Here is a 14,592-nt window from a genome sequence, read left to right on the forward strand (position 1 = left end):
ATCCATGACTTCCTAGGTTCTCCACCTGCCTAACCATTTATTGCTTCTGGATGGAAGAGTAAAATCACCCCAGATTCTCCACCCAGCCTTACACCTGTGGTCCCAAGCACCAGGGTCACGGTTTCCTTGCACCAAGGAGGAGGTAGGCAGCTCTCCTCTCTTTCTTTTCCATGTTGAACAGCCACGGTTTCGGCTTCCCCAAAGGGCTTGTCAGGAACAATGAGAAAGGGAAGGCGGTTGTGTTTTATCTGCCTCCAGAAAGAATCCTAAGGACCCTCTGTGTGCTAACTGCCTGGCATGTGATAATGTTTATTGAAGGTTCTGTCTGGGCCCAGTATGTGGTCATGATATTGCTCTGTGTCCTCCCTGAGTGCGGATACGGAGCACGTAACCCATGACTGTCCTTTGGCCTATCAGTCCCAATATGAAATGTTGGTATCTCAGTATCTCCACTATTGGGAGAGTAGTGGGGAGCATGGGTTGAACAATGAGAAGGAGATATGGAACAAGCATGGAGGGAAACTGATAGCAGTTTTCTCAAAAGGCCCCATAATGCCAATTATGTCATGTGTACTTAACAACCAAGGTTGTTCAAATGCATGCCTGCTGGACTCCAACATATTCGACCCGAGCTTACCGACCAGCTGAAATCCATTCACATCCTTCCACACCTGACACTCTCTCTCTCTCTCGCTCTCTCTCTCTTCCTTCCCCACGGCTCCATCTTCTTTCTGTTCTGTAGCTCCTCTCGGGCCATCTCTGCTCTCTGAGCCTTGCCTTGAGTCTGTTAGCTTGCTGGGGCACCGGAGGTTGCCATGGTAAACACAGCTGCTGTTTTTTTTTTCTCTGTAAAGAGTCGGTGCTCAAAGGCACGGGGGTCCTCACCTCTAGCCTCTTCCTGCTGTGCATTTTCACAGATGTCGTTTCAAGTGGGGGCCGCAGGGGCTGCAGGATTCTGCACAGCTTCCCCTGTGTGTCTCTGAAGGGGGGCTTCGTGACCCGCCGACGCCCGCCTCGGTGCCATGGAAGATTGTGAAGAATCGCCCTCATGGTCGCCAAATAAGCCCAATGACAGCAACATTCATTTTGTTGGTAAATGGGTTCTGGGGACTGAAAGATGATCTTGTATGTTCCAAGAGGAGGGACAGGAAAGATAATGAGAAAGGAGCCGAGGCAGGAAGAGTAAAGGCCAGGTGGGGAGAGACGGAAGGAGTGGTGAGAGAGGGAGAGCGAGCAAGGAGTTTCTGAGCAGGAAGGCGAGTGTGTTGGACGGCTCCCTGAGTCTCCTTCAGCCTTCCAGTCACGTCTGTGATGCAGCACGGACTACTGACCCCACGTCTGCTGCCATTGCTCCCTTACAGACTCCTCTCCAGCCACAAAGATCCCTTGCTGTTCCTCTGGTACTGTAACCTCAAGTGCCAACGTCACACTTCCCCCCTTCCCTCACGGGCTCCAACTTTCACACCTGCTCTTCCCTCTGCCGGGAATGCTGTTCCCCAGACAGCCGTCAGCTCCCTCCCTCACTGCATTCTGGTCTTCCCTCAAAAGCCACTCCCCATTCACACCCACCCCCTTCCCCAGTTCAGGCACTCTTCATGTCTCATACAGAGGGGGGACTTGAGCCCATCGTTAAGTCACGGCCACCGCCCCCCCCCCACAGAAACACGTGGAGTCACACAGTGGTGTACATGTTCTTCATTTTCCATTTTCTCCTGTCTGAGCTTCTGCATGGGTTGGTCCCTCTGAGTACAGCATACCCCCTCCCTTCTCCACCCCCCATTCTGCCTGATGGACTCCTGCAAAGCCCTTTGCACCCTGCCCGGTTTCATAACCCTCTCCCTCTGAGGTCTCCCTTGACCTCCCCAGGTGGACACAGAGCCCATTTGGCTAACATGGCCTGGGCGGTGCCTGGTGGCCTCCATCACAGCACAGATCTTCTGCCCTGAAATGTCTCTTTACTTGTTTCAGTCCCACACACCCCACTGTGCTCTTCCAAGGCCCAGAATCGAAATTGACCGACGGCTTAGACTCCCGGAGTCAAGCATGCCAGCCATGCCTACCAGCTGTGTGACTTGCCAGAAATTCCTTAACCTTTCTGGCCTCAGTTGCCTCCTCTGTGCAACAGGGATCGTAATATCTACCAATATCTAAATCATAGAGTACTCATGAGAATTCAGTGATGAGTTGCTGAAATGTTTAAAACCTGCTAAGCAGTCAGCTGGGTGAGGAGACAGTGAGGACGTGTGAAATCCGAGGTGGAGGGCGTGGACGGCCTCTCTCAGGGGGTGTTATTGAACAAAGACCTCAGCGATGAGGAGGAGGCAGCCATGTGGTTCTTTGGGCTCTTTGCACTGCCCTAATATTACAGGTGAGAGCTCTGTCAGCTTTCAGCAGGTTGCACTCTGAGACTGATCTCTTGGGATGTGGCACCCTCTCCAGCTCATCTTCTAATACAATGCTGGCTGTCTTGCCAAGCGGGCTGACGTGCTCCTCCTTCGGAACTAGGCTCTGGGCGATGAGGGGAAATGGAATGCAAGTGCAGGAGGAGGAGGCACCTGAGGGAGGGTTTGAAGGGCATCCTGCAGCCCTCTGGGGCTGGGGATGCTCTTCTCATTTCGAGCACAAGGCAGCCTGGTCTCAGCTGATTTGAGCGTCACCCACCATGGCCAGCATGCCTCGGAAAAGAGACTTTGACCTACAAGCTAAAGGTCTTGGCTTGTCCAGTTTTTGTCCTGACACTTGGCAGAAAGGGGGCTCTGGTCCTATGAAAACAGTTTGGGCACATGGTTTGGGGGCAGATGAAGCTCTGGGATGGGAGGGAGAAACCCAGACTGTGCTAGCAGCCCCTCTCTGGGTGACTGGACAAGGCACTTCACCTCAGCAGGTCCTGATTCCCTCACCTGCACGTGGTAGGTACTGCCTGGGCCAGTTGTTTTCATACTTGCCTTATTCACAGAAATACTTATTTAAGCAAGATATGATTGGGAATCCCAACGGACTGTCAAGAGTGATGAAGGAGGTAAAACCTAGACAGCCAGGGCTCTCATTAAATTCCCATCCCCCTCCTGCGTGCACACACACACGTGGCCACACATGTGGCACACACACACGTGTGCACACACATGCATGCACACACACAGGATTGTCCTTGGGAAAGGCTCTAAGCACCCTTCCAAGATTCATTGTTCCATGAGTCACTGTCACGTCACCATAGCACAGAGTCCTTCCAGAGTATTAGGCTGAACCATACACAGTTATGGAGATTTGATGATTTTTGACCTGCAAAAATGACAATTTCTTATTTCCCTTTAGCAGTTTCATCTGCAGTAGTGTGCTCACTTGGGAACCACACTGCCTTGGTTCAGCCCCTCGGCTTACTGTCCATGTGACATTGGACGGGATACTTTAGTTCCCTGAACCTTCCCTAGGAAATGAGTGAACAGAAGAATCTTCCCTGGGGCCTCTGCCCCGAGAAGGCAGAGGGTTGAATGAAGCAGAGCCCTGGACTTGGGGCAGGGGTGGGGTTGGGGGTGCTCTAACACAGTGTCTGGCACAGGACACGGAAGCCCTTCATGAATGTCATACAGAGAAAGCCCTGACGAGTGCCGGTGGGTCCGACTCAGAGCGCAGTGCCTGGCTCCTCTCCCTGTCTGGCCCAGAAGGCACTAGGTAGCCAGAGCAGTTGGCAAGCACAGTCCCAATGGGGCTTCCTGATGGGCTTGCCGTCCGGCTTGAACCAGACCTCTTCCTTCCTGTGAGGGGCATCATCAGGCAGTGGCCAGGCCTCGCCCCGGGCATGGGAATGGTGCCAGACTAGCTTGAATGATATTCTTCCCTCTGCCTTATCTGGGGGAAGCATCAGAGGCTCCCTCCCCAGACACCTCCGCAGAGCCTTCCCCATTAAGTGGTACATCATGGAATATGTCAGCCTGAATTAGCAGGCAGCCCCGTCACGTTAAGCTGACGCTCTGGGCTGGCAGTTCCCACTTTGTAATGCCTCTTGATCCCGGCTGTCACGCTCCCTCCCTGTCACCACAGCCACGGGAAGCCTCTGCAGACAATGTGCTGTAATGAAAGAGGCTGAGCAGAGGACGGGAGGAGGAGCTACAGGAAGTCCTTGCAGATTCCATTTCTTCTGTGGCCCTGGGGAGCCCGCTTTGAGCTCTGCTACATCTGGGGGTGGGGGGCGGGCAGAAGAAGCACAGGTAGCCCTCCAAAGCACCAGGTGGGGAACTCCTTTATGACACACTACAAAAGCGTGGCATGTGTTTTTGAAAGCACACAGAGTCGTCCCCCCCCCCCCATTCAAATACCAGGAACCTACAACATCATATTGAGGTTGCTAGAGGCAGCTTAACTGTAAACCTCGTGGACTACCACTACAGTTACTACTATCAGTAACGCTGTCAGTTCCACAAATACTAGTGCTGTGTATGCATGCCACATCTGGACCATTCGTCACTTTCTGTCACGTATGATACATGAGTATGGTGGGAGACGGTGGAAGGAACACCAGCTCTGCAGTCAAGTAGGCTCTCGTATTAAATTCTGAAAATGGCCTAAAAAAAAAAATAATAAATAAATAAATAATAAATAAATAAATAAATAATAAAATAAATAAATTCTGAAAATACCTCAGAGCCCCCACAGCCTCCTCTAGCTGGGCAGCCCTGGGCCAGTGACTTCAACTCTCCGAACCTGAGCTCTCTCCTTGTAATAGTACTCCCACGAGTACCTATTTCACAGAGCTGGTGAAAGAATTCCCAGGAAAGATGTATGAAGAATGATTGACACAGAGGAGTAAATGCCCGATAACTATTTGCGAGGAGAGTTCCCAAGAGCAGAGACACTTTTTTAAATCCATTACAAAGTCTTGACTTGGACGCACCCTTCACTGGTGTTGATAGTGTACCCTCTTCCTTTCCAACTTTTTACTTCATTTGTCCTCTAACTTGTACTCCACCGCACCTCAGGAATGATCGCATCAAAAGTTTGATCATACCACAGTCATTGAAAGTCTTTTCATTTCTGCTCATTTCTCTAAAGATAATAGCAAAAATCTTTTGGAGGTGGGGGGCTTGCCTGTGACCTCTCCTGTTACTTCATCTCTTACCAAGGTTCCCATCACTCCCTCTATCTCACCCACATTGACCTATCAGCCCTTCATTCCTGTCCCACCCCCACCACAGGACCTTTGCATGGGCTATTTTCTCCAGCTGGAACATTCTTCTCTCCCCTCCTGGGCTAGTAAACATCTTCTCATCCTTCACAGTTATCCATCCCAAACTTCCTTAGCATCAGCTCTCCAGAACTCTCTGGCCATTTTAGATCCCCCCTTGCATGCTATTCTCTCCTTTGGGACACTTACTGCATTTTATTACAGCATGACTTTGTATTTACCTCCTCCATCTAGACCAGCTGGATGAAGGCAGGAAGTGTTTGGTTTTGCTCACCAGTTGGATCCCACCCCAACCCACCCCCGGCCCTTGCAGTCAAATGCTCTACCACTGCCCCCAGGACCTTGTATATAGCCTAATAAATGTCTTTCAAGGGGGAGAAGGAGGCAGAACAAGAGGATACATTATCTCCACAGATCCCAACTATCCTTCCTGATAACTAGAGGTATTACTGTTAATCACCCATGGTCACACAGCCTTTAGGCTTGCCATGAATCTGTGATGAGGTCTTATAGTTCTTTTAGTTCTTATAAGTTCTTGCCATTCCTGAGCTTATGCTCTAAAACCATCATCCATAATTGGAGGGGGAGGGTTCACAAAGACTTGCCCTCCCCTCCCTCTCCTGGTGGTCGGAGGATTCCTAGCTCTTCCTACATCCACGCCGCCTGTCTAGCACCACAGCAATAGAGTGCTCTGATTCTTCTTTTTTTTTTTTTCTTTTTTTAAAAGATTTTATTTATTTATTTCACAGAGATCACATCATTTATTTATTTCACCACCAGAGATCACAAGTAGGCAGAGAGGCAGGCAGAGAGAGGAGGAAGCAGGCTCCCTGCTGAGCATAGAGTCCATGATCCCTGGACCCTGGGATCATGACCTGAGCTGAAGGCAGAGGCTTTAACCCACTGAGCCACCCAGGCGCCCCTACTCTGATTCTTCTGAATTATTTATCTGATTTTAAAACTCTTCAAAAGTTTGAAGGAGCTAAGCTCCTCCAAGACTGAACTGGGAGAATTCTGTTTTATAAAATGTTACATTGTTGAGATGAGTATACTTCACAAAATGTAACCTTTGTTTCTGCCCTCCCCCCTTCACCCCCTGGGCTGAAACAAATCCAGAACTGAAGTCTTAATTGAGCACCTGCAAAGGAATCAGTCAGCAAGTCCACTCAGTTGCAAGAGATGACTTCCTTAAAAGGGAAATCGTTTTGGCTCTTTTACTTTCTTGTTTCTGGTAAAGGATCACATCTGTGTTTTGTGTTTGTTTTGTTTTGTTTTTAGTCTGCCCCCTGTCAGGCACTGGTAGGTTCTCTCTCACTTTCTCAGGAGCCAGTTCACCCGGGTGTAGTCAGAAGTGCGCTTGAATTCAAAGAGGGAGTCAAAAGAGCATTGCGTCTTTGTTCATATTTGCCAGGAAGAGCTTCGTGTGTTGGAATTGATGTAACCGCCTGATTCTTTGACCTATGGGGAAGAAGACATTTGCTCAAATATTCTTATTCACTCATTCAACAAATAATCACTGAGTATACTTTATATATCAGTAAGATGACCACATACTTTATTGTCCAAACTAGGACAGTTCTGATGTGGAAGTGGATATTATGGTACATGAAGACAACAGGTATAAACCAAGATTTTCCCAGGTAAAACAGGATGTCAATGAGTGCTCTATATGCTAATGGCTGAATTTGGGCTCTTAGAATCTTAGGTGGTGATATATTTTCCCAAAATGCCCTTAAAGATTGGAGAAAAAGCCAGGATGGGGTCTAGACCTCCTAAGATCTGTGGTATAAATGTAGATCAAAGTTGAACTAGATATTTCTGAAACTTGCCCACAACTTCCTTCTCATTTATTTATTTATTGGTGATTTTTTTTCAGTGTTCCAAGATTCATTGTTTATGCACCACACCTAGTGCTCCATGCAATACATGCCCTCCTTAATACCCACCACCAGGCTGACCCACCCCCACCCACCCTCCTCCCCTCCAGAACCCTCAGTCTGTTTCTCAGAATCCACAGTCCCTCATGGCTCATTTCCCCCTCTGATTTCCCCTAACTCACTTCTCCTCTCCTTCACTTACTCCACAAGTAAGTGAAGCCATATGATAATTGACAACTTCCTTTTTAAACTACACTTCTTTTTTTTTTTTTAAGATTTTATTTATTGATTTGACCGAGACACAACAAGAGAGGGAACAGAAGCAGGGGGAGAGGGAGAGGAAAGAAACAGGCTTCCCGCTAAACAGGGAGCCGGATGTGGGCTCGATCCCAGGACCCTGGAATCATGACCTGAGCCAAAGGCAGACGCTTAACGACTGAGCCACCCAGGTGCCCCACTATACTTCTTTTTGAAACAAACAAGCGAGCAGCTTAGAGCAACAGCTCTGGGAGCTAAGGACAGCACTGTAGATTCTCAGTTCAGTGACCCTAGGATGAGGCCCCCTAGAGCAGCCAGGGAAAAACGCTCAGAGCCTATAAAGGGTAAAATTGCCCATGAGGGCTAAGTGATGGTGACATCTTTTGAGAAGGATGTAAAACTGAAAGGAATAGACCAAAAATAAACAAATAAATAAATAAAACTAAAAGCAGCAGAGGAGACAGAAACCTGGGATTTATCAGTCTACTTCTCTAACTTCAAGTTTTTAACTGTGGTCATGATTTTGTGTGAATGGTGAAGGACATAAATGTGCACACGTTTTCCCTGGTGAAGAGCTTTGGTTCTGAAGTGATCTGTTTCTCTGTCATCCCAGGTGCCTGTCCTGAGACCCATGGACCTGATGGTGGAGGCCACCCCGCGAAGAGTATTTGCCAACGCACACACATATCACATCAACTCTATATCAGTCAACAGTGACTATGAGACCTACATGTCAGCTGATGACCTGAGGATTAATCTCTGGAACTTTGAAATAACCAATCAAAGTTTTAGTATCCTTTCTTGGGGGCCAATAACCAGGTGGCTTGAATCCTAAGTATTCAGGTATGATCAGGCTTGGGGGGAAGTAGAAGAGAAAGAAGCCATTGTTACCACTGCTCCTAGCAGTTGTGGAGGGCTGTTCCCTTTTCATTTGTGTCGGCATCCATCCTTCTTCCTAACAAACTTAGAGAAGTATTGAATTACTGACGTAGCAGTCCAGCGCTGTCTCTGGGTTGGAACTCGGAGTCAGTTCGTTGGCATAAAAACATTCATGTGTCGTGAACTCAAGTCAGTTGCAACTTTATCAACTATAAGATAAGACCCCAGAATTCAGTTAGGGTTCCCTCCTCTTGTGAAAGGATTTGTAAATGGCCTCTATGGGCAGCAGGTATTCGTGAGATGGTTTTCGTTTTATCAACATGGTAAAATAATACTGGCTGCCATTTATTGAATTTGAAGCACTACAATAGGAGCTTCATGTGTTGACTCTCATTTTGAGAAGTGCATATATTGTAATTTTACAGATTGATGAATTTCCACAGAGCACACCTGTATAACCAGCATCCAGATCATGAAACAAAACTGTGTTAGCAACCCTCACATCCCCATCATGCTTCCTTCTAGTCCCCATACACCAAAGGTATATTTGATATAACAACCCCCTAATGTAAATATTACTGTCCCCTATTTAGCTAAAATCCAGAAACATCAAGAAAATTGTTGAATGAGTGTCTGAGCCAACATTCTAATTCCATTACCATGAGTCTCTGTTTCATAATATGGGTCATTTATTCCCTACCTTTCCTGTGTCCATCCCTCCACAACCCTGACTCCTCACTTGAATTCCCATTCTCAGGTAATGATTTCTCTATCCAGGCTGCTGAGCACCTGACCTGGGAGTCATTATGGATTTTTTTTTCTCACTCACCAACCTCCCTACCCCCAACCCAATCTATAAGTCCCACTAGTGCTTACTCTGAAGTATATCTCAGATCAGCTCCTTGCTCTCTCTCCCTCTCCACTCCTGCTACCCTACATGAGCATAGGCCACTATCCCTTCCTCTATGTGACTATAGTAATCTCCTGTTTAGTAGCCTTTTTTTTTCTTGATCTTCTACATAGTTCATGTTCCCATAAAAGAGTGGACCTTTCAGTATTTAATTCAGATTTCATTCTTCCCCTGCTTAAGACACTCTAATAACTTCCCAGTGAATTTAGAATAAAACCCAAGTTCTTTACCTTGAACTTTAAGATTCTCTATGGCCTGGTCCCTGCCTCCCTCTCTGATATCCTGTCATATCACTCTCCCCGAATTCACTCTGCTTCAGCCAACTCATCTCTTTTCTGTTCCTGGATAAACCTTGTTCTTATGTCTCTTCTTTGTATTTGCTGTCCCCTCTTTCTGGAATACTCTGTCCCCAGAGTTCACATGGCTAACTACATCCATTGTTCACATTTCAAACTCATGGCACCTCCTCAGTGGCCCTTTTCCCATTAACTACCAAGTAGCCACCAATAGCCTTCTATCCCTCTTATCTTCACAGTACATATCACTATTTGAAATTGGGTGCATGTGTGTATTTTGGATTTCCCCATGTTTAAGTGTAAACTCTATGAGAGAAGGGACTTTATATGATCCATTCCTGTATCTGAGTACCTAGAACATTCTGAGATACAGAAAATGCCATTTTGAGTAGCCAGGGCAAGTTTGAAGTGTGATAGATCACTGAAACAGAACTATCCAGTAGACAGTTGATTGCTTTTTTTTAAGATTTACTTAGAAAGAATGAGCTGGGGAGGGAGAGGAACAAGCAGACTCCCTAGTGAGCAGGGAGCCTGACACAGAGCTCAATCTCACAACCCTGGGATTGTCACCTTAGCTGAAACCAAGAGTCAGATGCTTAACTGACTGAGCCGCCCAAGTGCCCCGGTGATCATGAAATTTAAGCTGGAAATATCATTTAAAGAGTACGTTCGTTATAGTAAAGCTATGAATCTTTTGATAAAAATAGACTACATAGTGTCTCAAACACAAAGAAGATGATTTCTGTTATAAAGACCATTATGATCATCCCCACCAAAAAGCAATCTCCTCCAAACTGTGAATCAAAGAAATAGGTCCTTCCATCTTGCAGCTCCCCACTGTCACCAGCCTGACCTGCAGTCAAGACAACAAAAGGAAATATTGTAGAGAACCCCACACAGGAGGCTCTTTTGGGCCAGGCCCTCAAATAGCATGAATCCCATTGGTTAGAAGTCAGTCACATGTCTACCTCTAACTGCAAAGCATGCTGGGAAATGTAGTGTAGCTATGTGTGTTTAAAAAATATATATATTGACCTGGTTTTGGTACACAGTTAGCTAGTCTCCACCACAGAAAAGTGCTTGATAGTTGCCCAAGGCTTTTTTCCCCTTACGTCTTTATTTAAATAGCAGTGAACTTACAGTGTTATATTAGTTTCAGCTGTACAATATGGTGATTCAACACTTGCATAAGTCACCCAGTGCTCATCACGACCCTCCCTAATGTCTGTCACCAATTCCACACATCCCCCACTCCCCTCCCCTCCAGTAACCATGACTTTGTTCTCTATATAGAAGAGTCTGTTTCTTGGTTTGCCAAGGTCTTCTAAGAAAGGCAGTTTAAGCAAGCAATGGCAGTGATGGAGGCACTAAGACCTGATCCTCAGGACCATGACTGACACCTCCTGTTGGTTACAGAGCAGACTCTACCTACTATCTGAGCCTCAGGAGGTCTGCCTACAGATTTTGTCTGGAAGTTCAGCTGCAAATAGGATGAATGTGGGTTGTGGTTCCTCTCTCCCTTTACACCTTTTCCAAGAGCCAGGAATCTGCTTGGTCTCAGCTGCTATCTCTCTGAGCGCCTGCTGTCCCCTGTCTAGGTGACATGTTTTCTGGATTTGCCTCTAGGCCTTCAAAAGGGAGGGGGGTTTCTTTAGGCATTTGGGGAGACAGATGCCTTGGGGAGAATGCAAAGGGGAAATATTAATAGCACAATTTAGGTTATATTCTGCAGATGTGTGACAGCCTGCCAGATGCCGGCATACAAATGAGACTGTGCCACTCACCCTGAAAGCAGCCATATGTAAAATCATCATCGTCATCATGAGGATGATGATCACTGGTATCTATTCAGTTCTTTTCAACCACACCGCCTTAAGTGCTGAGCTGATGGTACAAACTGGGACCCTTTTGCCTCTTGTCACTAAAGTGTAGCCACCTCTGGGGGAGGATGCGGCCAGCTTTCAAAACACCCTCAGAAAAACACCAGCCAGCAGGCAGCTCTTATTAAATCACACAGTGTTTAGTGCCATTTCCGTGATGCCTCTTATTCACTGCGGAGACTGGAAAACGTGGTTCAGGTTAGAATGCTGGGGGTTCCCAGAGCACAGTAGGAGTACAACGGGGTTGGTAGTGAAGGGGCTTCTAAGCATGATGGGGCCTTTCTTTGTTTTCAGAATTAGCATTGATGACCGTGACGACTAGAAAAATAGAACTATCATATCAGTCTGATGATTTCATAGATCCTGAAAAATCCACTTAAGTTACAGAGGAAGTATATGTGAAGAAAAGTGAATAGTAAGACAAGCGGTCTTGCAGTCTGGTTAAAAAATAGTCATGACTTCCCCTGCCTGGCATTTGGTGTGACACTGGCATTATGGTTGAGAACACAGGCTGTGGAGTCCTAAAAGTTCTAGAAGCTCTCAAAGTCCTAAAGTTCACTCTCAGCTATACCACTTGCTGAGTATGGAAGCTTTAACATGGTTCTTAATTTATCCGGCCCTCTGTTTCATGATCTTTAGAGAGGAACTTTATCAGAGAGGATTGTGAGAACTTTTTAAAAGATTATATTTTATTTATTTATATTTAAAAGATTTATATGTTTAATATGTGTATGTGGATAAATTTTATATATACAATTGACCCTTCGACAGCAGGGGTTTGAACTACACCAGTCCACTTACACACTGATTTTTTTTTTGATAAATGCAGTACAGTACTATAAATGTATTTTTCTCTTCCTTATGATAGTCTTAATAATGTTCTCCAGCTTGCTTTATTATAAAAATATAGTTTATAATTATATATAGCATACAAAATATGTGTTAATCAATTTATGCTATCAGTAAGGTTTCTGGTCAACAGTAAGGTATTCGTCATTAAGATTTAAGGGAGCCAAAATTTACCTGTGGATTTTTGATAGCACAGGTGTCTCTGGCCCTAGTCCCCACATTGTTCAAGGGTCAACTGCATTTAAAATATATACATATATGTGTATATACCTATATATGTATGTACATATTTGGACACATATAATGCTAGTACATAGATGCACACAGAAACATACATGCTTAGGTCAGTGCCCTGCTAAATGAGCAATCAGCAGGTTTCAAAACAAGGATGATCATCATGGGAAGAACAAGTAAACTAAAAAAGTTGAATGATAGTATAGTGGATTCTATTCTGCTTCATTCATTGTCTGGTCTTCTCCATTCTAGACTCTTCCTTCGGTTTTACAGTTGGATGCTCTTTTCAAGATGTTGCTCATTCTACTCTAGATCCACATGCTTGCAGGATCTCCAAGGCCCAGGGCCTTGTGCTTAATACCAGATCATATTGTATCATTCCTGGCCTCATGACAGCTTGAATCCTCCCTCCATAGCCAATCTGTCTTTGTCTTATATAACAGGTTCTGTCTTGAAATGGTCAGACTGTGTGGCCTTAATGGGTTAACTACTTTAGGATAATAATAACAACTCATTGCTAGGGTAATGATTTCTAAGGCAAGAAGCAACCCTAATTTTCAAATTAGTTTTCTGTGGTATACTTCAGATACTTAGAACTCTCTCCTCAAGATTAAGAGTGAGTTCACCAGTCCTTTACTAGTCCAATATGGGACCTATTAATAGGCTCCTGTCAAGTAAAAGTAAAGAGACAGCCTTCAACAACTGGATAGTGGGTACCTAGTTTGTGCCCAGCGCTGCACTTAAGCCACAGAGATAGAAAAAGTGAAAAGAAATTTCCTGCTTTCAGAATGACATTCATCAAATAATCACTCCCTCCTGCCACATGCCCTTTGTTCATGCTAGACCAATCTCCCCCAACCTCTTTGTAATTACAAACAGAAGAAAGCCCTGTGAGGAAAGGAAATACAGTTGTGTGAATGCTTCGTTTTTGAAATCTGATTCAGATGAGAGAGTAAAAGAAGACGTTGCAGAGGAATTGATGATTGGGTTGAGATCTGAAAGAGAAAGAGTATGAGCTAACTTGGCAAAGTGGTCGGGGGAGATTGGTCTAGCATGTACGAAGGGCATGTTGCAGGAGGGAGGATGACGATGTTGGGGGAACTCTAGAAAGGCCATTGTGACTAGAGCTCAGAGAATGTGGTGGAACATAGTGTAAGCAAGCCTAAAATGGTCAGCAGAAGCCACATCTTACAGAAGTCTGTTCTCTGGGCATGACACAGAACATCTCTCTGAGAGAAGACATCTGGAATCAGAGGGTGCTTCATGACTGACCTTGGTCTTAGCAGCCCTGTGCATCAGCTTCATTTGCCAACTAAGCTGAGGCCCTTTGGGACTGGATTCCCTCATTAGGGGACCTCAACTCCTGGCTTTTGTCTCTCTGGAGTACCTTGGACAGCAGCCTTCCTTTCATTCTGGTGGGATTCTACCAGCCAGGCTTTGAAGGAGACTGTGGGGCCTGATACCAGTTCGTCTCCCTTATTGCTGCTCTGGCTTCCATCCACAAATGTACATATCACTCTGAGACTGGCATTTAGTGTAAAAGGAGAGCATTCCAGTGACAGCCCTGGTGGGTTTTCGAAGGCCTGGTGCTTTGCTTATGTGGCTGCTGACTCTCTGTGCCATACCTCAGATTTGATGAGATGAGGGATTTCCCTCTGCGTGGAGAAAGCCCCATGTTGTCAAGGGATCAGGCAAGAATGCAGCTAGGCAGACTTCTTCGGCTTTTTGAGCTTCCTAGAGAAGTAGAGCTTAGTCGTTAAGAGTGCTTAGTAGTTAGTAGTAGTTAGCTTGGAAGTTAGACTCAGGAGTTACATTCAGTGGATTGGAATCCAGTTTTATCTCCTAAAATATGTGTGACCTTGAAGAGCTGCTTAACATCTCTCTGACCCTCCATTTCCTCATCTGTTAAGGGAGATAATAATACCAGGTATCTTGTAAGGTTATTGTGGGATTAAATGAAATCATCATGTCAACTTCTTAGCCAAGCACCTGGCACAGAGAAGAGACTTAATAAATAGAAGCTATTATTATCTGTAACATTTTCCCAGGCCTCTGTTCTTCTAATCTTGTTGCCTGGATCCCATTCTTTTTTAAAAAAAAAAAAAAAGGTAAATGATTTACAGTATCCAGGCCTGGCATCTTGACCTATTATTGACCTACTATAGATTTTCTGCATTTAAAAAAAACTATGCCTAAGGAAGGCTGCTAAGTCACAGTGACTTAAAGTAAA

The 14,592-nt window shown here is 45.6% G+C and overlaps 1 protein-coding gene across 7 annotated transcripts in view; it reads left to right on the top strand.

Annotated features, from left to right (window-relative positions):
* Positions 1 to 14,592, top strand: part of PPP2R2B (protein phosphatase 2 regulatory subunit Bbeta) — a 448,554-nt gene that overhangs the window by 378,078 nt on the left and 55,884 nt on the right. For all 7 annotated transcript variants that reach the window (XM_004744688.3, XM_004744682.3, XM_004744681.3 and 4 more), the window contains one exon: positions 7,928 to 8,105. In XM_004744688.3, the coding sequence (XP_004744745.1) occupies positions 7,928 to 8,105 (178 nt within the window). The remainder of the gene's footprint in view (positions 1 to 7,927; positions 8,106 to 14,592) is intronic.

Source organism: Mustela putorius, unplaced genomic scaffold, assembly GCF_011764305.1.
Source record: "Mustela putorius furo isolate JIRA1106 unplaced genomic scaffold, ASM1176430v1.1 tig00000145_pilon_pilon_pilon, whole genome shotgun sequence".
In the NCBI taxonomy this organism is placed as follows: domain Eukaryota; kingdom Metazoa; phylum Chordata; class Mammalia; order Carnivora; family Mustelidae; genus Mustela; species Mustela putorius.